The sequence below is a fragment of the Ochotona princeps genome, chromosome 17 (genome assembly GCF_030435755.1).
Source record: "Ochotona princeps isolate mOchPri1 chromosome 17, mOchPri1.hap1, whole genome shotgun sequence".
In the NCBI taxonomy this organism is placed as follows: Eukaryota; Metazoa; Chordata; class Mammalia; order Lagomorpha; family Ochotonidae; genus Ochotona; species Ochotona princeps.
In genome coordinates, this window is record NC_080848.1 from 10,670,912 (window position 1) to 10,693,457 (window position 22,546).

Here is a 22,546-nt window from a genome sequence, read left to right on the forward strand (position 1 = left end):
CGAAGAAGCTTTTAGGGTGGGGGAGTTTCGGCAGGGACCCCGTGGGGTCGGGTCGCCCGAGGCGTGGCTCCTGGCGCCGTCCCCGGGCAGTTGTCAACTGGATCTGTTTCAGGATGCTCTAGAACCCCGGGAGTTTCAGATTTTGGGGGGCTCGTTTCCCACCGAAGCTGTCGCCCTCAGTCACTTGGGGGCTTCCCTCCCCCTATTCCTCAGCTGCGACACTCGGGTTCTGATGTCAGCATCAGTTTCCCCAAGAGGAGCGGGATGGGGAATATTTACGGGGTTCTCCTGCTCCCCTCTTGGTGAGGCCCGGGAGGAGGCCCTGCTGAGCTCGGGCTCCGGGAGGAGTCCCTCCGGGTGGATGGGGGTGCTTCTGTCCCCCCGAGACCTTCGGGCTGAGGGACCTTCGGGGCGCAGCTCGCCCCTCTCTCCCCGACGCCGCCAGCGCCCGCGGTCCCGGAGCTCCCGGGCGGCCCGGCGCCTCAGGCTCCCCCGCCCCCGCGACTCGGCGCTCCCGCGCTCCCCCTAGCGGCCGTCGCGCCGCCTCGCTCCGTCCCAGGCTCGTCGGCGGCGCAGCTCACGTGACCGCGCTCCGGGCCTGCGGCCGCTGTCGGTTCTCCCAGTCACCGAGCGAGAGGGAAGAAACAAGATGGCGGCTGAAGGCGATCCGGAGTGGGGCCCCAGCAATTCGGACTGAGCCTTCTCCCTCCACCCGCTGCCGTCGGCCGGGCCCCTCCCGCCCGGGCCCGCCGGCCTCCCCACCCGGCCCCAGCGCCCCCCACCACCGCCCTCGCGCCCGCCCCTCCCCCTCCGCTTTCCCTCTTCCCCCCCCTCCTCCCCGCCGCCTCGGCTCCGACATGAGGGGCCGGCGGGGCAGGCCGCCCAAGCAGCCCGCGGCTCCCGCTGCGGAGCGCTGCGCCCCGGCCCCGCCGCCGCCGCCGCCGCCTCCGCCCACGTCCGGACCCATCGGGGGGCTCCGCTCGCGGCACCGCGGCAGTAGCCGGGGCAGGTGGGCCGCCGCCCAGGCTGAGGTGGCGCCCAAGACGCGGCTGAGCTCGCCCCGGGGGGGCAGCAGTAGCCGGAGGAAGCCGTCGGCCCCCCCCAGCACCAGCACCCCGGGCCGGGGGGGGCGAGGAGGCGGGGGCGGCAGGACGGGGGGCGGCGGCGGCGGCCACGGCCACCTGGCCCGGACCACCCCGGCCCGGAGGGCCGTCAACAAAGTGGTGTACGATGACCACGAGAGCGAAGAGGAGGAGGAGGAGGAGGAGGACATGGTCTCCGAGGAGGAAGAGGAGGAAGAAGAGGAGGAGGACGGCAACGCCGAGGAGACCCAGGATTCCGAGGACGACGAGGAAGAGGAGATGGAGGAGGACGAGGATGACTCGGATTATCCGGAGGACATGGAAGACGACGACGACGACGCCAGTTACTGCACGGAAAGCAGCTTCCGGAGCCACAGCACCTACAGTAGCACTCCAGGTACACACCCAGCCCGGTGGCTGCCGCCTCCTTCCCCACCGCTCTCCCCTCCCCCTGCCCGCTCCCTCCCGAGTGCCGAGCCTCCTGCTCCGACCACCCCCTCCCCCAGACGGAGCGGGGGAGCCGGGAAACGCGACGGCACCTCGAGTGGCGAGAAAAAACTAGATTTACCAGAGGAAAGAGGCGCATTGTTCAAAATGGAGATTGCATTGTTGCACTTTGCAGGCCATACACACACTCTCTCTCTCTCTGTCCCTCCCTCCCCCGCCTCCCACCCCAAACCCCTGCTTTTTTCCTCTTCAGAATTTGTGCCAGTGCAGTGTCTCCACCGGGCAGCACTGAAAGTTTGGCACACACACATATGCGTTGCATTCATCTCTCTCCCCTTGTTTTGGTGTGTGTGTTTGCGTGTGTGTTTTTGGAATGAAAGAAGCCTCTTGTTTTGCAAGCCTCTTTGCATTTCTAATATGGGTTCTTTGAGATTTTTTTTTTCCCTTTTTTGCTATATATCCGTTCCTTAAAAGGGAATTGAGGATTGAGACAGATTGTGCTATACAAATGCACGCACAGAACATGCTTCGCTTTCCATGACTAGCTGGGCGCCTTAAAAATTGTGCTGAAGAAGGTTGGATTGGTGGTGTGAGCTGGGGAGCCTTATCTAGTCCCGTGTTTGTTTTTATTCTTGGAGTGTTAATGGGCTGGTGCAACAGTTGCTAGTAAATGGCTGATGAAAAAAGCAAAACAGGGAAGCCCTGGAAACCAAAATGGGAAATTTACCCGATTTGCGAAAGTAGTAGGGACAGGTAGGTGCGCCCCCGGTCGTCTGTTTCCTGGCTTTGCCGGGAAGAGCAGGTTGGCGTCACCTGTTGCAGAGGATGTGCGGCAGTTGCGGGAGAGGAACTTCTGAGGCGCTGCAGGAAGAGGCCAAGAATTAATTACTGACTTTCCCTTTTTGTTTCTAAAGAGCTAGTCCTCCCCGGACCTGTAGCCAATGTCTCAGCGGTGACCGCTTCTCCCGGTTCCCGGAAAGTTTCCCAAAGAGATGCATTTTGGTTAAAAACACAACCAATTGCTGCTTTGTGTTATTTAATACAAAGTGGTATATTATAGTGGGGGACAAGAAACATAACTTGTAGCAACAGTCTACATGGCTTTTATGTTTTGTTAGTCTTCATTAACTAAATTGCAGTGTGGCTTAAACAACATTTACAAAGTAGTTTATTAGGAAATGTGTTGTTTTTGGAGAGACCAGGGTGGTAGAAGCAGTTGAATGGAAATCAGTCTTCTTTTTCTCTTTTCTTTCCTTTTTCTTTATAAATACAAACTGGAGAAGTATTATCCCCAGATGTAAACCCATACAGTGGGTCCCAACATTACAGCAGAAAAGGTAATTTCTTAGGCCTGACAGAATGGAATAGGACCTGTCTTGCTCCCAGTGAGGCTGCCTGGCAGAATGACATGAATCAGCTGTCCCGTGTTGGCGCTCTGTGTAGGTGTTTGATTCTTGCTGACTTCCTGTTAGCACAGCTCTCATTGTAGTACTTTTCTCCGTGAGCAGTCCTGTTGATCCTCTTTGTACGTGGAGCCCAAGTTACATTCACTAGTGGAGAAGTTTCTGTCTGGTTAGATGCTGACGGCAGGCAATCCCGCTAACTTCCATTGGAAGGCCCAGCCCAGCTGCGTGCTTGGGGTTGGTGGCTGTGCTGGACTCAGGTACAGTTTGTCGTGAGGCTTCCTGTCATTTTCTTTTCTTTTCTTTTTTTTTTATACTCGAATGCTCATGATAGCTTCTGTGACATTTTGTTTTTCGTGATGACATTGGGAACCTACCTGGTAGATACTTGTCCTGACCATGTATAACATTAACTGCTTAGAAGCAGATATCGACCTTGTACTCCCTGTAGCTCCAGACTGATGGTTTGCCTGTAGCAGGTGCTCATCAAAGAAGGCTGAATGAATAATTAATCGTCGGGTAAGAACTTGTAATAGCTGAAGTACTGATCATTCTATAATGGGAGGTATAACTACTGAATATTTTGGACTTAGGCAATGAAAAGTTGATCTCGTTAGGTTCTGATCCACGGTTTGATCAGTTTCTGCGTTCCATAGCAGAGTTACTGTTTTTTGAGTCCTGTTTCATCTTAACAGACATTTTCTTCTCTTTGTATGTTTTGTGTATGGATATGATTATTTCCCGAGATGATGGTAAAAATGGATGTTGCATTCTGTGTTACGAACTTTTAGGAAGTGTCCCCTTGCCTCGTGGGTGGCAGTGCTTGATGGCAGTGTCAGTAGTTGTGTTGTTCTTATGTCCTAGAGGAGGGCTGGCAGGTAAAGCATGTGTAAGCTTTGAAAGAAAAAAGTTTTAGGGGAGGCTGGGTGGGGCTTTTCTCTTTGTTTCTCCCCTGACCCCAGATACAGGGAAAAATGGTAATATTAGTGTGGAAACAATGGTATTACCCACTTTCACCCTGTAGCCCTTGACCCTTTGTACCCTAATAAACTAAGTAAGATTAAAAAAAAAAAAAGAAAAAAAAAGTTTTATGACTGACTTAAGATATCTGAAGTCCAGAGGAAGGAATATGATTGGATTGACTCTTGGTTTACTGTTAAAGCTGTGAGAGGAAGGAGTATGCTTTATTTTAGAATGATGGTTTAGCTGCAACATTAAAACCCTGGTTTCAGGAATAACGTATTCATCTCTTTATCAAGTACTTTGTAAGTATTATCAGGAGTCTTCGAAAAGTTTAAGGAAATTGTGTGTGATGAAAGCAAAATTGTTCTGCACCAAAGGAATTTGACTTTGTATTCCATTTTTTCATGAAGTTTTTTAAGTACCTACATAGAACTGTTGATGTAGTCATAGCTTTTAAAAAGTTTATTCATTGAAGGTTATTTTCCTCTTATAAAGAAAAATTTAAAATCAACATGCTAATACAAGATTGAAATAATTAGTTTTGTTTAAGTGGAAGCATTTGACTGAAGAAACCTCTTATTATCTGTATTTTTGAAGTAAGAATTATTTTAGCCTAAAGGTTTTTTTTTCTTTTCTTTTAAAGATTTCTTTTTTATTTTTATTACAAAGTCAGATACACTGAGAGGAGGAGAGACAGACAGGAAGTGGAGCTGCCGGGACCAGAACCAGCAGCCATATGGGATCAAGGCGAGGACCTTAGCCACCAGGCCACGCCGCTGAGCCCTAGCCTAAAGGTTTTATGACAGAGTTTGTCAATACATTGAGAAGGATTGGATTGTTTTGGAAATTTTTTTTTTTAAAGATTTATTTATTTTATTACAAAGCCAATTATACAGAGAGGAGGAGAGACAGAGAGGAAGATCTTCCGTCTGATGATTCACTCTCCAAATGAACCGCAACGGGTCGATGCGCGCCGATCCGAAGCCGGGAACCAGGTACCTCTTCCGGGTCTCCCATGTGGGTGCAGGGTCCCAAAGCTTTGGGCCATCTTCAACTGCTTTCCCAGGCCACAAGCAGGGAGCTGGATGGGAAGTGGAGCTGCCGGGATTAGAACCGGCGCCCATATGGGATCCCGGGGCGTTCAAGGCGAGGACTTAAGCTGCTAGGCCACGCCGCCGGGCCCTGTTTTGGAAATCTTTTATGGATAGCTGTCATAGCTGATAAAGTTCTGACAGCTTTTTGAAGTTAAGCATTTGCTTATTTTAAGAAATTAAATCATGCTTGAAACAGGGTGGATCTTGCGTTTGTCTTGTGGCTTCTCAGACTATTGCCTGGAATTTTGGAATTTGGAACCTCTGTTGACTTCAGAAGGCAAAATTTCTGTTGCTATCAAGACAGAACGAGTGACTTACATCCTCTGAGGGAGACAACAGTCGGATTTCAGTGGCTGAGATGACACCAGTGGGTTTGTACATCACCTGAAACAGATGCTTTTTCTTTTGTTTTAAAGATTTATTTATTTTTATTGCAAAGTCAGATATATATAGAGAGGAGGAAAGAGGAAGATTTTTCAGTCTGGATTCACTCCCCAAGTGACTACAATGGCTGGTGCTGAGCCGATCCAAAGCCAGGAGCTCTCTTGGGTCTCCCACATGGGTGCAGGGTCCCAAGGCTTTGGGTTGTCTTCAACTGCTTTTCCAGGCCATAAGCAGGGAGCTGGATTAGAACCGGCGCCCTGCTGGGATCTGGTGCATTCAAGGTGAGGACTTTAGCTGCTAGGTCACCACGCTGGGCCCCAGATGTGGTATTGATTTGGCAGTTTTAACTTCCACCAGTGCCAAATACTTTTTCAGTATAAATGGAATTCCTCATTGCTACAAGTTAGGTATAAAGTGCTTTGCAACTTTGAGACCATAGGAGACTGTTGAGGAAGATTGTGTGGGGGTGTGCCTCTTTGCATGGACTCGGACTGTGGGGCCTGGAGAGGAGGGGCAGTGAGAAGTCCTCGCACTGACAGTGAAGTGTGGGCAGTTGTAAGTAACAGTTTTGCAAGAGCCTGAGGTGTGAGTAGGAAATAAATTCTAAAGCTGCTGTTGTATGCTGTGTTGGGTAGTACTTGAAGAACCAAGCTGGCATTATTGTACTTTTCTTTCCCTCATGTGTCCAGTAAGGACTGAGCCAAGGCTGTGGGCCTCAGGCAGCTTTAACTCCCCAACACCCCAAGGGCTGTACTCTTAAGCTGCTAGCATGTCCCTTTCTCAGGGGGTGATCTGAAGCTCTCTATCTCAAATTTATTTCATATGTGTTTGGTTTCAAGTGTTGGGGGCTCAATCAGAAGATGTGGAAATGGTGGGATATGATTTCTGGCAGATGCCTGGGAATTTAGTGTTGTTTCTGCCTGCAGGATGGATCAGAGCAGATACTGGTGGGATTTGGATCGGTTTTGGAAGTCTAACAGGTGCATCAGCATTCTTTGGGCCTTGACATGTCAAAAGTGATGTAAGGGGGAGGCACCTGTCATGCCTCTGTAAGAATAGTTGTGGTTTAGTCGCAATGAGCATGAGTTATAAGGAAGTTAATGTGCTGTGTTTTCAGATAACAGCATGAAAAGATGTTAAAGTTGAGGATTAACCACAAGAAAATGAGAGCCAAAGAGTGACTGAAAGGCCTCAGTGTGAGTAGTGAGGAGGCATGTCCTCATGTGTAATCTTGGCTATAGTTCTTGTGTCTGGTTGGGCTCCTTTCTGGTCCTCACTCACCAGCAGATACAGGAATGCAGCAGTGTGTCGGAAATGCAGCAGTGTGTTGGAAATGCAACGCTATGTTAGAAAAGCAGAGGTGTGTTAGAAATGTGGTGGTATGTTTAGAAATGGCAGCAGTGTGTGCGAAATGCAGCGGTATGTTAGAAATGCAGCGGTGTGGGCCCAGAGTGGTGGCCTAGTGGCTAAGGTCCTCGCCTTGAACGCATCAAGATCCCATATGGGCACCGGTTCTAAGCCTGGCAGCCCCGTTTCCCATCCAGCTCCCTGCTTGTGGCCTGGGAAAGCAGTCGAGGACAGCTCAAATCTTTGGGACCCTGCACCCATGTAGGAGACCTGGAAGAGGTTCCTGGTTCCCGGCTTCAGATCGGCGCAGCACCGGCCCGTTGCGGCTCACTTGGAGAGTGAATCACGGGACGGAAGATCTTCCTCTCTGTCTCTCCTCCTCTGTGTATATCTGGCTGTAATAAAATGAATAAATCTTCAAAAAAAAAAAAAAGGAATTATATAATTTTATTGCAAAGTCAGATATACAGAGAGGAGGAGAGACAGAGAGGAAGATCTTCCAACCGATGATTCACTCCCCAAGTGAGCCGCAACGGGCCGGTGCTGCGCCGATCTGAAGCCGGGAACCAGGAACCTCTTCCAGGTCTCCTACATGGGTGCAGGGTCCCAAAGATTTGAGCTGTCCTCGACTGCTTTCCCAGGCCACAAGCAGGGAGCTGGATGGGAAACGGGGCTGCTGGGATTAGAACCGGCGCCCATATGGGATCCTGGGGCTTTCAAGGCGAGGACTTTAGCCGCTAGGCCACGCCGCCGGGCCCAAATTATATAATTCTTTAAAAAAAAAAAAAAAAAAAGAAATGCAGCAGTGTGCCAAATGGCAGTGTGTTGGAAAGCGTGTGCGGTGGCACTGGGATTACTAAGACCAAGAACTCAGGGCTCTTCTGTCCAGTCCTCCTCCCCTTGCTCCCCAAGTTTCTTTTTGCTCTGTTACTACAAGCCCTTGGAAATGAGATGTGGATGGTGAGAGGGTAGTGGTGTGGGGGGAGAGTAACCTGAGTGGCACAGATAGGATAGAATCCTAGCTGATGCCAGTTTCCCCCTAGCTCTCAGCTAGACTCAAAGCCCCCTTCCTATGAGAAGTCTTCCTGCATTTCTCGTGCTTACCTTGCTCTCTGTTTTTGAATGTCTGCTTATCACAGTTGTATTCTGCCTCCCTTTTCTTAAAAAAAAAATTCTTTTTAAAAATTATTAATTTGAAAGGCAGAGTCACAAAGAAAGAAAGGGAGAGAGAGACAAAGATTTTCCATCCGCAATTGATTGACTTCCCAAGTAGCCTCAACAGCCAGAGCTGAGTAGATCAGAAGCTAGGAGCCAGGAGCTTCTTCCAAATCTCCCTTTGGGTGCAGGCTCCCCAGACTTTGGACCATTCTCAACTGCTTTCCCAGGCCACAAGCAGGAAGTTGGATGGGAAGTGGAGTAGACGGGATATGAACTAGCATCCATATGGGATGCTGGTGCCACGGGGTGGAGGATTAGCCTGTTGAGCCGTTGTGCTGGCCTCTCTAGATATCTTGCTGTTACTGATTTTTTTTTCATTTTGTTGTGTTAATAGGAGAAGCAGGAAGCTTGATGGGAAGTGGATCAGCCGGTACATGAACCGGCACCCATATGGGATCCCAGCATATGCAAGGCGAGGACTTTAGCCACTAGGCTACTGTCTTGTTCCCCTATGTTATATATTTAATAAATATACTTAAGAATATTTATTTGAAAATCAGTTACACAGAGAAAGAAGTAGAGAAAACGATATTGTGGTCAGGCCAGAGCCAGGAACAAGGGGCTTCTTCAGGGTCTCCCATGTGGGTACTGGGACCTAAGGATTTGGGCCGTCCTCTGCTGCTTTTCCAGGCACGTTAGCAAGGAGCTGGATTGGAAGTGGAGCAGCTGGGGCTCAAACTGGTGCCTATATGGGATGTGTACATTGTAGGCAGCAGTGTAAAATTGACTGTCTTAATTTAAGGTGTGTAATTTTATGGTTTTTAGTCTTCTTATTGCATTATACAACCATTAACGTTACCCAGTTCTAGAACATTTTTATTACCCCAAAGATCAACTCATGTGTATAGCAGTTACTTCTTGTTCTTCTCTCACCCCAAGCTTTAGCAACCAGTGACCTATTTTCGTTCTCTGTTGATTTGCCTCTCCTGGAAAGTTGTTTATGTTTACTTGCTTCAAAAATGTTTAGTTTTCTGGAAGCAAAGAGACAGGGATATCTCCTGCTGCTTCACTCCCCAAATGCTTGCAGCAGCCAGGGCTGGGCCCGGGCAGGCGGGAACTCTGTCCAGGTCTCTCCTGATGGCAGGGACTCAAGCACTTGAGCCGTCATCAGCTACCTTCCAGGATGCACAGTAGCAGGAAGCTGTATTGGAAGCTAATTGATGGTGGTTAAGCTGAGTGAAAACCAGGCACTCTAACATGGGATGTGTGCATCTGTCCCACAGTGCCCACTGCACTATGACAATTTAAAGAATACTTTTTGTCAGTTATGATAGATAAGGATTTAGCCTTCTTATGATTCTTTTTACCCACTCCTTTTTCTTTTTAAAGCTTTATTTATTTTTATTGGAAAATCATGTTTACAGAGAGAAGAGCTTCGTTTCACTGCAGGAAAGATTGTTCCCTCCCCAAATGGCCACAAAGCTTAGCCAGTCTGAAACCAGGAGCCTCAAGCCTTCTCTGGACCTCCGACTTGGGGGCAAGTCCTGAGGACTTGAGTCATCCCCCAGTGCTTTCCCAGGCCATAAGCAGAGAGCTGGATCAGAAGTGGGGAGCTGGGACAGAAACTGGCGCCCATATGGGATGCCCGTGCTGCAAGGCAGAGGATCAGCCAGTTGAGACATCGTGTTTGCCTTTGCTTAAGCTCTCATTATCCTCCGCTCATGGAGATAGCATATTTTTTGCATAAATTGGAGGTTGATTATAGCATGATTATAAATATCATTTACTGCTGAGTCAAGTATTGTACTATGATGATGGGGTGTTTTTAAGGGGGGAGTTAATTATTTTCCCAGAGTTACTGTTTTTTCATTTGTGTCATTTTCTTTGTTAGCTCAGTTTACTGTGAGGTCTGTAAAATATCTTCTTACTGTTTTCTAGACTTTCAAGTTTAGTGATTCCTAGTTTTGCCTTGTTGCTCTTCCTTTTATGGCCACAGTGTTTTTGCTGTCACCCAAACTTGAGACTCAGTAGGTCTATTGTATATCCCACTAGGAATTGTTTGCTACTGTTCCATGTAGATGCGCTGTTTTCCAGGCTCTTCATCTCTCTGATTGACTTTCTGTTTTTAGCACAACGTTGGTTGCTTCCTAATGAGTATAAAAGAAGTGAACTTAAAGTCTGGGCCCAGCGCGATAGCTCAATTGACTAATCGTCCCTTAGAGACACTGGGATTGGGCCCAGAACTTCCCATCTAGCTTCCTGCTTGTGGCCTACGATGGCAGTCAAGGAAGGCCCAAAGCCTTGGGACCCTGCACCTGCATGAGAGACCAGGAAGAAGCTCCTAGCTCCTGACTTCTGGTTCCTATCTAAGAATTGGCACAGCTCTAGCCATTGCAGCTGCCTGGGGGGTGAAGCAGTTAAAGCAAGATCTTCCTCTCTGTTTTTCCTCCTATCTGTGTTCTGACTTTCCAATAAAAAGCAAAAATGAATCTTAAAAAAAAAATAAAGAAAGAAACACTGGGATCCTGTATGAGCCCTGTTCTTGTCTTGGCTGCTCCACTTCCCATCCAGCTCCTTGCCTGTGGCCTAGGAAAGAAGCCGAGGATGGGCCACAGCCTTGGGACCCTGCAACTACCTGAGAGACTTGGAAGAAGCTCTGGCTCATGGCTTCAGATCAGCTCATTTTGGGTTGTTGCAGCCATTGGGGAGTGAACCAGCAGATGGAAGATCTTTTTCTCTGTGTCTCCTGCTCTCTGTAAATGTCTTTTTTTTAAAAAAAATTATTTATTTATTAAGATTCGCTTATTTTTATTGCAAAGTCAGATATACAGAGAGACAGAGAGGAAAATCTTTATCCAAGGATTCACTCCCAAAGTGATCACAACAGCTGGTGCTGCGCCGATCCAAAGCCAGGAGCCAAGAACCTCCTCCAGGTCTCCCATGTGGGTGCAGTGTCCCAAGGCCCTGGGCCGTCCTTGACTGCTTTCCCAGGCTACAAGCAGGGTGCTGGATGGGAAGTGGAGCTGCAGGATCAGAACTAGCTCCCATATGGGATCCTGTTGCATTCAAGGCGAGGACTTTAGCCGCTAGGCCACAACACCAGGCCCTAAATCTGTCTTTTTAATAAAAGTAAGCCCTAATCAACTAAGTAAGATTATTAAAAAAATAAATAAATAATAAAAAAATAAAAGTAAGCAAATCTTTAAAACCAATTGCATGTCTCATTAATGCCTTTTTCATGATGAATACTTGGACATTTTTCAGAAATAAGATCCTAAATAGAAAAGACTTCCAGGGAGAATATAAATGCTGTTATATTCCAGCATTTTCTTTATATTTGTGCATACCTATTTTTAGATTTTGCTCACCTGAAAGAGAATGAAACAAAGATTTTCCATTTGCTGGTTTGTTCCCCAAGTCCCCTCAGCAGCCAGGGCTGACCCAGCTGGGAACCTAGGACTCGGAGCAGGGAACTGAGTGAACCAGGAGAGCGGATCATTGGAGGACCTGGCACTCAGATATGGAAACAGCAGGTGTCCCAAAAAGAACCCAGCTGTTTTGCCCAACTTCCTCTCTTGGTGCCAGCATTCAGTACTGCAGTACTAAGAACACCTGTAGGGGCTCGGCAGCGTGGCCTAGTGGCTAAGGTCCTCGCCTTGATCCCATATGGCTGCTGGTTCTAATCCCGGCAGCTCCACTTCCTCTCTGTATCTCCTCCTCTCAGTATATCTGACTTTGTAATAAAAATAAAAATAAATCTTAAAAAAAAAAAAAAGAACACCTGTAGTTGGGGTTGGTGCTGTGGCAAAGTGGGTAAAGCTGCTGCCTGCAAAGCTAGTTCCCATATGGATGCTGTTCCAGTCCTGGCAGTTCCACTTGTGATTCAGTCCCCTGCTGATATACCTGGAAACTGCAGAAGATGATCCCCAAGTGCTTGAACTTCTGCACCTGCATGGGAGACTCAGAAGAAGCTCGCGGCTTCTTGCTTTGGCCTTTGCCATTGCAGCCATTTTAGAGTGAAGTAGCAGATGGAATATCTCTCTCTATGTCTCTCCCTTTTTCTTTGTAACTGTCTTCTTAGTACAATAAATAAACTCTAGGAAAAAATTACCATGTGATTTTTAAAAAAATTTTTTTTAAGATTTTATTTTTATTACAGCCAGATATACACAGAGGAGGAGAGACAGAGAGGAAGATTTTCTGTCCGATGATTCACTCCCCAAGTGAGCTGTAACGGGCCGGTGCGCCGATCTGAAGCCGGGAACCTGGAACCTCTTCTGGGTCTCCCACGCGGGTGCAGGGTCCCAATGCATTGGGCCGTCTTCGACTGCTTTCCCAGGCCACAAGCAGGGAGCTGGATGGGAAGTGGAGCTGCCGGGACTAGAACCGGCGTCCACATGGGATCCCGGGGCGTTCAAGGCGAGGACTTTAGCCTCTAATCTGTGTTGCCGGGCCCACCATGTGATTTTATCATTCTTTTTGCCATCTTCGCCTTTCTAAAGCTCTCATTCTTGTTCATAACAGTTTTGCTGTGGCATCATATCCCTTCCTGTGTCTCTTTCTTCACTCATTGTACTGGTTACCAGGGAGGCTCTTCGTATCTGAAAATACAAGTGCTTTAGTTCTAGGAAACCTCTATTATTATATCGTTTTCTTCCCAGCTTAGCTCAGTGCTTTCATACTCCTAGTTAGATGTTGGATCTTTTACATTGATCTTGCAGTGTTTTGATTTGGATATTTTTCATTTTTTTCATCTGTGCTTTTTGTCATGATTTCTAGAAAATTTATTTTGTGTGTGTGTGTGTATTTATTGGAGAAGGAGATAGAATTAGAAGGATCTTCCACCTGCTGGTTCACTCCCCAAGTGTCCATAATGGCCGAAACCGAGCTCATCTAGTGCCAGGAGCCAGGAGCTTCTTCGGGTCTTGGAGGTGTAGGATCCCCAGGCTTTGGGCTGTCTTATATTGCTTTCCCAAGCCACATGCAGGGAGCTAGGTGGGAAACCAGGCTGCTGGAATATGAACAGGTTCCCGTATGGGATCCTGGTGAATGCAGGGCGAGAATTTAGCCACTAGGCTATCATGCCAGGCCCTGGAAAATTTCTTTTGAATCAGTTTTTATTTCTTTTTTCTTTAAGACTTTTTTTTTTGTAAATTGAAAAGTCAGATATATAGAAAGGAAGAAAGGCAGAAAGAAAGATCTTCTGTCTGCTGGGTCATTCAGCATGTGGCCTCAATGGCTGGAGCTGTGCCGATCTGGAGCCAGAAGCTGCTATGAGCTGTTTCTGGGTCTTCCATGCAGGTGCAGGGTCCCAAGGCTTTTTGCCATCCCCTACTGCTTTTCCAGGTTACAAACAGGGATCTGGATGGGAAGCGGAGCCTCTGGGACATGAACTGGTGCCCATATGGGATCCCAGTTTGTGCATGGCAAGAACGTTAGCCACTAGGCTATCATGCTGGACTGGAGCAGGAGCTTTAATCTTTCTGGGTCTCCTGTAAGGATGTAGGGGCCCAGGATGTAGATCATCCTCCATTGCCTTCCCATGAGCATTGACAGGAAGTTGATTGAGAAGCAGAGGACCAGATACATGATATGGGAGGTAGCTGTGCCACAACACTTGCCTTAGTCTGATTATTTAAGTCATTTTTTCATTTGGTGAGTGAAGAATTCTTGCTTGAGTCTATATTTTGTTGACTCCTTCTTTTTTTGTTTTAATTATTAAAAAAAATATGCTCTGGGCCCAGCGGCGTGGCCTAGCGGCTGGAGTCCTCGCCTTGAAAGCCCTGGGATCCCATATGGACGCCGGTTCTAATCCCCGGCAGCTCCACTTCCCATCCAGCTCCCTGCTTGTGGCCTGGGAAAGCAGTTGAGGACGGCCCAATGCATTGGGACCCTGCACCCGCGTGGGAGACCCGGAAGAGGTTCCTGGTTCCCGGCATCCGATCGGCACACATCGGCCCGTTGTGGCTCACTTGGGGAGTGAATCATCTGATGGAAGATCTTCCTCTCTGTCTCTCCTCCTCTGTGTATATCTGGCTGTAATAAAAAATGAATAAATCTTTAAAAAAAAAATATGCTCTGAGTACGTGCTGTGTTCCAGGTTTTGTCCAGTATGTAGCAGGGAATAAGCCATATGGCCCCCGCGCTAATGAAACTTCGTCAGCAGTGGGGAAGTAGCCTGCATGTCAGCCAGGGAAGTGTTTGAGAAGTGCACATAGTTAGCCTGCCAGAATCAGTGAAGGAGCCCTTGGAGACTGAATTAAGCTCAAATACCAGGGAGCTGGGTGAGACAGGCGAGAGAAGCTTCCAGATGCTTGGACCAGCACATGCACAAGGAGGAAGTGTAAAAGATTTCAGGCTGGGGGTGACGTGGTCATACTGTTGTTTTTAGGTCTCTCTGGCTACAGAGTAGTGAATGAATTGGAGTGGAGTAAGCATGGATTGGAAGTAGAGTGACCGGGACAGGAAGCAGCACCCATGCTGGTGCCACAGGGTAGAGGATTAGCCTGTTGCGCCGCCACACTGGCCCATCTAGAGATGGTGCTGTTACTCATTGTTTGTTTTGCTGTGCTAATAGGACTTTAATTTATAACATTTTCAAGTAAAAAGTTTTAAAATTTTGTTTGAAGCAGAGAGGAAGACAGGCAGAGATCTTCCATCTGCTGGTTTACTCTAGAACTGGCCAGAGCAGCTGGGGAGGGGTCAGGCTGGAGCCAGGAGAACCAGAGCTAATTTGGGTCTTCCATGTCGGTCATGGGTACCCAGTACTTGAGCAATCAGCTACAACTTTCCAGATTGAGCGTTAGCAGGAAGCTGGAATCTGGAGCAGAGCCTGGTGGTGGGATGTGGTTATTCTATCAGTGTTGTCTTATTTTGAGGTGCCAACACAATGGCTAACCTTTATTGGGAAGAAGAAACTTTACAGCGCATCTTTTGATTAAGTTAGTGCAGGGGCTCAGTTAAGTTATTGCAGGGCCAACTGGTGGGGCACCAACTTAGAGTGGGTTCCACAGTTAGTGCATTGCTGGGCCTTGCCTTTGTGCAGCCAGAACCAGATGGCAGCACTGTTGTCCTCTACATATGCAGGCCACTGTCCACATGTTGGTGATGGATGGGACTAAATTAGGGTCTTCCTTGGTGCCCGAAGCTGGTTTTGGGATCAGCGTATTGTAGGCATCCAGGCACTTTTATGCGGCCATCATGATCTCCCACTCTAGCCTTGTTGTCTGCTCCTCAGTGGTTGGGACACCCCCTCCAGAAGCCATGGAGTGCATGACACCTGCCCTATGGGGTGCATGGGCCCATGCGTGGGCAGTGCCCCAGTTCTGCAAAGTCAGCACTGCTACCCTCCACCCCGTGTCTTAATCACCAAGCCAAATACTACTCCCGTAAAATGCTTTTAGAGGTTTGTTTTGATGTGGAAATATATGGGTTTAGGTGCATGTCCCATATAATTTGAAAAGAAGATTGGTGCCCTGGCTCAATGGCTCAGTGGGCTGAGGTGGTCCAGCTCAAAGCTGGGGTGAGGGGGTGCTGGCTGGAATTCCTTTGTGGGTTGCAGGGACTCAAACTCTTGGGCTTCACCTGCCTCCCAGGACTGTAGCAAAGCAGGAAACTGGGTAAGAGGAGCCAGAGCTCTAGTTAGCACTCCAGTATGGGACGTGGGCTGCCCTCCCAAACTTAAGCAGCTGTGCCAGAATACTTACCCTAAGGAAGGTTTTACATTTTATTTTTAATTACTTCAAAGGCAGAGCGAGTGTGCGATTGGTCTTACATCTGCTGGCTCATGCCCCAGGTGCTTGCAGACAGGTGGGGACAGAGCAGATCCAAGCCAGTCTAAGGACTCCATCTGAGTCTCCTCCGTGGGTGGTAGGGGGACCTAAGTCCTTAAGCTGATGTGCTTCCCAGGGGACACATTACCTGGAAACTGGATCCTCACTGACTCGGGACTCAATCATGTGAGCTGTGATACGAGATGTGGGTGTCCCATGTGGCAACTTAATCATTGTGCCACAGTGCCTACATCAAGAAATTAATCTGGAAACTCTGAATTCCTATTTTGTGGTTATTTAACCGTTGCTTTATTAATTGGCCATTGAGTAACTTGTGTAACCCAGTGATTCTGCGTTACCTTAGAAAAAATCGCTTTCTTAGAAGTCACTGACCAAATTATTTAACTGTTAAGTTTCAGAGAATTCCCCCCTTAAGTGGAATTCCATTGTTACCAAAATAATATCAAATTGGGCCTGGCAGCGTGGCCTAGCAGCTAAGGTCCTCGCCTTACACGTGCCGGGATCCCATATGGGCACCGGTTCTAATCCCCGGCAGCTCCACTTCCCATCCAGCTCCCTGCTTGTGGGCTGGGAGGGCAGTCGAGGACGACCCAATGCTTTGGGACCCTGCACCCGCGTGGGAGACCCAGAGGAAGTTCCAGGTTCCCAGCTTCGGATCGGCACAGCACCGCCCGTTGCGGCTCACTTGCAGGGTGAATCATCAGACGGAGGATCTTCCTGTCTGTCTCTCCTTCTCTCTGTATATCCGACTTTGTAATAAAAAAGATAAATAAATCTTAAAAAAAAAGCAAGAAACTATTAAAAAAACAACAACAACAAAAACACAAAATAATATTAAATTGTAACTTTGAAACCTGCTGAGATTTGCTAAGAAAATTCATGATTAGAGTCCTCTGCACTCCTAAATGTGTTCTGTGGTTTGCATACTTGGGAGGTGGCCAGGCCAAGGGAGTCAGTGAATGCACTGCTCAGTAGGGCCATTTCTGTATTCTCCGAGAAATAGAGTTTTAGACTTTGGTGCCTCTATTGAAGTCTGTTTATAGGTGTTCTACTTAGGGAACCTGAAAGGTATTCAGAAATGCACGTTTACTCTTTGCTCAATTATTCTTGTCCTTTTTTCTTTGTATTACTTATTAGCTGTATTGAAACTTACCGGAGGAAGTAGTCCAGCATTTAAAATAGCTGATAAAATTTTAGCTGCTTTGGTCAGTGCAGTTTTCCCTTTTTCTTTTTTTTTAAAGATTTTTTTTTTTTTTTTTTTTTAAGATTTATTATTATTGGAAAGCCGGATATACAGAGAGGAGGAGAGACAGGAAGATCTTCTGTCCGATGATTCACTCCCCAAGTGAGCCGCAACGGGCCGGTGCGCGCCGATCCGAAGCCAGGAACCAGGAACCTCTTCCGGGTCTCCCACGCGGGTGCAGGGTCCCAAGGATTTGGGCCGTACTTGACTGCCTTCCCAGCCCACAAGCAGGGAGCTGGACGGGAAGTGGAGCTGCCGGGGATTAGAACTGGCGCCCATATGGGATCCCGGGGCGTTCAAGGCGAGGACCTTAACCATTACGCTATCACGCCGGGCCCCAATTTTTTTTTTTTAATCATCAACTCAGATATACAGAGAGGAGGAAAGACAGAAAGGGAGATCCTCCGTCCAGTGATTCACTCCCTAAGTGACCGCAGTGGCTGGAACTGTGCCCATCAGAAGCCAGGAACCTGGAACTTCTTCCAGGTCTCCCACACGGGTGCAGGGTTCCAAAGCTTTGGGCCATCCTCGACTGCTTTCCTAGGCCACAGGCAGGGAGCTGGATGGGAAGGAGGGCTGCCAGAATTAGAACCGGCGACCATATGGGATCCCTGCGCGTGCAAGGCGAGGACTTTAACCACTAGGACAATTCGCTGGGCCCCCTTTTTCTTTTAGGTAGAAATTATTTCATGTACTTCTGAAGTCTTAATTAGTAAATTGCTGTTTTTCTTTTTAAGTTTTATTTTTTTGCTTGAAAGGCAGACTTAGAGGAAAAGACAAAGAGAGAGAAAGAGACATCTTGTACTGGCTGGTTCACTTCCGCAATGGCTGGAACAGCCAAGGCTGAGCCTGGCCAGAGCCAGGAGCCAGGAACTTGTTCTGGCTCTTCCGTGTGAGTGTAGCGGGCCACTCACTTTGGACTATCATCTGCTGGTTTGCCAGGCCAGGAGCAGAAGGCTGGTTTGGAAATTGAACAGTCTGCATCAAACTGGCAGCATGAGACATGAGTATTGTAGCCCGCAGCTTAATGTACTGTACCCCAGTACCAGTCCAGTAAATTCTTCTTTTCTCTAACTTTTGACCATCTTCTGCCTTCAAAATATTATAAAAATAATAAAAATTAGTAAATTGTTGGGCCTAGTGTGATGGCTCAGTTGGCTAATAATACTCCCCCAGCAAGCACCAGGATCCCTTATGGGATAGGCTTAGCTCCAGCTGTTGCGGCCATTGGGGGAGTGAATAAGCAGATCAAAGATTTTTCTCTGTCCTTCTCTCTCTGGATCTGCCTTTCAATAAAAATAAATTTAAAAAATTTTAAAAAGATTTTTTAAATTGTTCTGTGGTTTGAGATACATATCTGCCCTTTTTTTAAAGACTTAAAAAAATTTTTTTTAAAGATTTTTGTATTTCTGTTGCCAAGTCAGGTATACAGAGAGGAAGAGAGACAGAGAGGAAGATCTTCCATCCGATGATTCACTCCCCAAGTGGCCACAATGACTGGTGCTGCGCCGATCCAAAGCCAGAAGCCAGGAACTTCTTTCCAGGTCTCCCACACGGGTGCAGGGTCCCAAGGCTTTGGGCCAACCTAGACTGCTTTCCCAGGCCAGAAGCAGGAAGCTGGATGGGAAGTGGAGCTGCAGGGATTAGAACCGGCACCCATGGACTCTCCCATCCCCTACATGGGGTGCCAGCATCATTGGTGGCTTGTCCTGGTGTACCACGATTTTGGTCCTGCTGTTTTCTCTACTAGTTATGAGTAGTTTATTCCTTTTCATTGGTGACCATCTCAGGATGGCACGAGGAGCGTGTGTATGGATTAATCCAACTATGAGCTCTGTTTCCATGGCAGCACAACATGAGTACTTTTTTCACTTGGTTATATTCAGTGACCAGAGAATCTCTATCCAAACCCTTAAGTTCAACATTACTCTGCACTTTTAAGCATGTGCAGAAATTCAGTACTTTTTGGGGACACCAGCCCAGTGTCCATTCCCACTGTTTATCTTGAGCATACCTGCCAACTCCAGCATTATAATCATGAAATGGTACATGTTGCTTCTTTACTATGTGACATATTCAGCTACTTGTTGATTTTTTAATATGCATCCTTGAAGCTCTATAATTTCTTGACTGTTGTTATTATTTTTAAAGATTTATTTATTTTTATTGAAAAATCACATTATCAGAGAGAAGGCGAGACAGAGAGGATCTTCCATTCACTGGTTCATTCCGTAAGTGGCCGCAGTGGCCAGAGCCGAGGCAATCCAAAGCCAGGGGCCAGCAGGTTCTTCCCGGTCTCTCTCATGGGTACAGGACCCCAAGGTTTTGGGCTGTTCTTGCTGCTTTCCCAGGGCATAAGCAGGGAGCTGAAAGGCGAAGTGGAGCATCCAGGATTTGAACTGGCACCCATATGGGATCCCTGAGCATGCAAGGCAAGGATTTAAGCTACTAGAACTACCATAATGGGCCCAAGTATTATTATTATTTTAATGTATTTTTATTTTGAATTTTGAATTATGTGGTACAATTTTGTATAGGCTGGGATTCACCCCAAACTTCCACCCCCTGACAAATTTTCCTCACTTTACTACAATGGTGTCATCCTTCATAAGGAAACATAATTGTATCAGTCTCTTATTTAAGTGTACCCCGACATTGTTGGTACAGTGTCAGACAGTCCAGCATCCCATTGTCTTCACATGTCCAACAGTTTCATCGGAAATCCATCTTTCGTCTGGAAGCAGGGCTGCATGTTGCATTATACTCCCACATCTGCATATAGTAGACCCCAGTACTCCATCACTACACATTTCCGTAATTGGGAAGCCATGAAACAAGGTCAGCAACTCGTATGAGTTAGAACAACAGCCCCAAGTATTATTTCTAATGATTTTTTTTTTTTTTTAAGATTTTATTATTATTGGAAAGCCGGATATACAGAGAGGAGGAGAGACAGAGAGGAAGATCTTCCATCCGATGTTTCACTCCCCAAGTGAGCCACAACGGGCCGGTGCGCGCCGATCCGAAGCCGGGAACCAGGAACCTCTTCCGGGTCTCCCACGCGGGTGCAGGGTCCCAAAGCTTTGGGCTTTCCCAGGCCACAAGCAGGGAGCTGGATGGGAAGTGGAGCTGCCGGGACTAGAACCGGTGCCCATATGGGATCCCGGGGCTTTCAAGTCGAGGACTTTAGCTGCTAGGCCACGCCGCTGGGCCTGTAATGATTTCTTTATTGAATTGAAAGACAGAGTTACAGAGAGAGGGAGAATCAGATCTTCCAATTGCTGGCTTACTCCATAGATGGATGATGCATTGGCCGAGACAGGGCCAGGCTGAAGCCAGTAGCCAGGAGCTTCATCCGGGTCTCCCATGTGGGAGCAGGAAACCAGTGACTTGGACCCTGGTTGAGAGCCAGGGCTGCAGTTGTACCAAGATTAAAACCCAGCAGCCATTGCAGATTTTCCAGAGTTGACCCCAAATGTTTATTGTATTGAGTCTAAAAGGCATGTTTTTGGACTTCTAGACCTCGTAAAGCATCTCTCTCTATAATACGTTTTTTAAAGGAAAAAGTTGTACATCCCCCTGTGTCTAACCAGTATCTGACACATGGACAGCTCTGAGCAGAGTGAGGTAATCCTGCTTCCAGCAGGACTTAATACTCTTGTGTCACAGTCTTCCTCTTCCTATAAGTGGCCTTAGCTGATCTGTGAATTCAGTATGCTCTTCGCTGGTCCCGGAAAACCCCCAAATCAGGGAAAGCTAGAGGGACAAGTCAGAACTCTCTCTCTCTCTCTATCTCTCTCTCTCTAAGATTTATTTATTTGAAAGGATAAATTTACAGGGAGAGGCTGAGAACGAGATCTTCCATTGTTGGTTCACTCCCCAAATGGCCACAACAACTTGGACTCAGTCGAGTTGAACCCAGGAGCCAGGAGTTTCATCTGGGGTTCCACGTGGTTTGGGCTGTTCTGCAATAATAGGAAGCTGGGTCAGAGCGAAACAGTTGCTACACTACCATGCCAGCCCCTATGAATGTATTTTATCATTGTCTCCTTTTTTCTTATAGTATCTTTAGTAGATGACATCATACTATATGTTGTTCAATATATACATTAAGAACATTAAAGATTGTTTTTAAAGATTGTTTCATTTTAGCAAATCTGAATTTTACCTTGTTCTTTGCAAGTGCCAGATTTTGTTTTATTCTATACATATATTGTAGTTCATTTATGACTTTAAATTTAGGTGATTTTTTTTTAAAGATTTATTGCATATTTTTATTGGAAAGGCAGATATACAGAGAGGAGAGACAGAAAGATTGTCCATCCACTGGCTCACCCCTGAAATGGCTATAGTGTCTAGAGCTAAGCCAATTCGAAACCAGGAGCCAGGAGCTTCTTTCAGCTCTCACACATGGGTGCAGGGTCCCAAGTCTTTTCGCCATGCTCCACTGCTTTCCCAGGGCACAATTCGTGAGCTGGATGGAAAGTGGAGCAGCCAGGACACAAACTAGTACCCATATGGGACCTGGGAGATGCAAGGCGAAAATTTAGTCACTAGGCTTTCATGCTGGGCTCTTAAATTTAGTTTAAAAAGGCAAATAAAATACAGAATTCCAGGTTCTAAAATTATTTAAAGTCAGGGAGATCTCTTGGCTGCTCACATCCCAAATGCCACAAAGCAGGGAACTCAGTCTGGATCTGCCACTCCTGCTGGAACGATGGTCCAAAGCCTTGGGACCCTGCACTCGTGTAGGAGATGTGAAAGAATTTCATGGCTTTGAATCAGCTCAGCTCCTGCCGTTGCTGCCTCTTGGGGGGTGAACCAGCGAAGATATGATCTTTGTCTCTTCTTTTCTCTGTTAATCTGCCTTTCCAATAAAAACAAATGAATCTTAAAAAAAAAAATCTAAGTCTCTGAGGTGGGTGGTTTGAGTCAGTTCTTTCAGCCATCACTGCTGCCTTCCATGGTGTGCCAGAAAGGTGATCATGGTAGTAGCTGGAGCCAGGCACTGAATGCAGGCCCCCTTTGATGTGGGTGTTTTCATCATTCCCCTAGATGCTCCCTTCCGGATTTTGAGGGACAGAGTCATGAGCTCTTTGAAGATCCCTTAGTTTATGTGGATTCTAAAGTGTTTTGCACCAAAATAAAGTTACTGGGGATGAGATTTGGCCTAGTGCTGGCCACACCCCACATGAGAGCACTTGGATTTGAGTTTCATCTGCCCTCCCTTTTTCAGTTTCCTGCTGACAGGCACATGATGAGTCTGCAGGTGATGGTTTCCATAGCTGGGCACCTGCTGCCTTGGGGGAACCCGGGATTGGGTTCCTGGTTTCTGCTTGACCCATCCTTGCAGTGATTCATTTACATCCACATATGCATATGCCTGATCGTTGTCTCTCAAGTTGTGGAACAAATTGTGCCTAAAAGTTATTTAACTGGCCATTAATAGAATCTTGTTTGCTTCCTAGATGAGACACACTTGTGTTTTTCCTTTTGTTGCAACTTCTGTTCTCCTTCACCCTCTTGCTTTCCTTTGTTTCTGCTTTGAGTTGAGGAACTCCCCGAAAAGCACTTCCGTCTGAGACAAGGGAGGTTGTCTGGGCCCTTTGTCTCCGACTGTGGACAGGCCTCT

At 47.4% G+C, this 22,546-nt stretch overlaps 1 protein-coding gene across 17 annotated transcripts in view; it reads left to right on the plus strand.

Annotated features, from left to right (window-relative positions):
• The first annotated feature begins 504 nt into the window (after nt 1-504).
• BPTF (bromodomain PHD finger transcription factor) overlaps nt 505-22,546 on the plus strand; it is a 122,991-nt gene continuing 100,949 nt past the window's right edge. For 7 of the 17 annotated variants that reach the window (XM_058675750.1, XM_058675756.1, XM_058675754.1 and 4 more), the window contains exon 1: nt 505-1,479. In XM_058675750.1, the coding sequence (XP_058531733.1) occupies nt 858-1,479 (622 nt within the window). In that variant the 5' untranslated portion in view covers nt 505-857. The remainder of the gene's footprint in view (nt 1,480-22,546) is intronic. The other 10 variants (XM_058675763.1, XM_058675755.1, XM_058675761.1 and 7 more) reach the window with 4 other exon arrangements.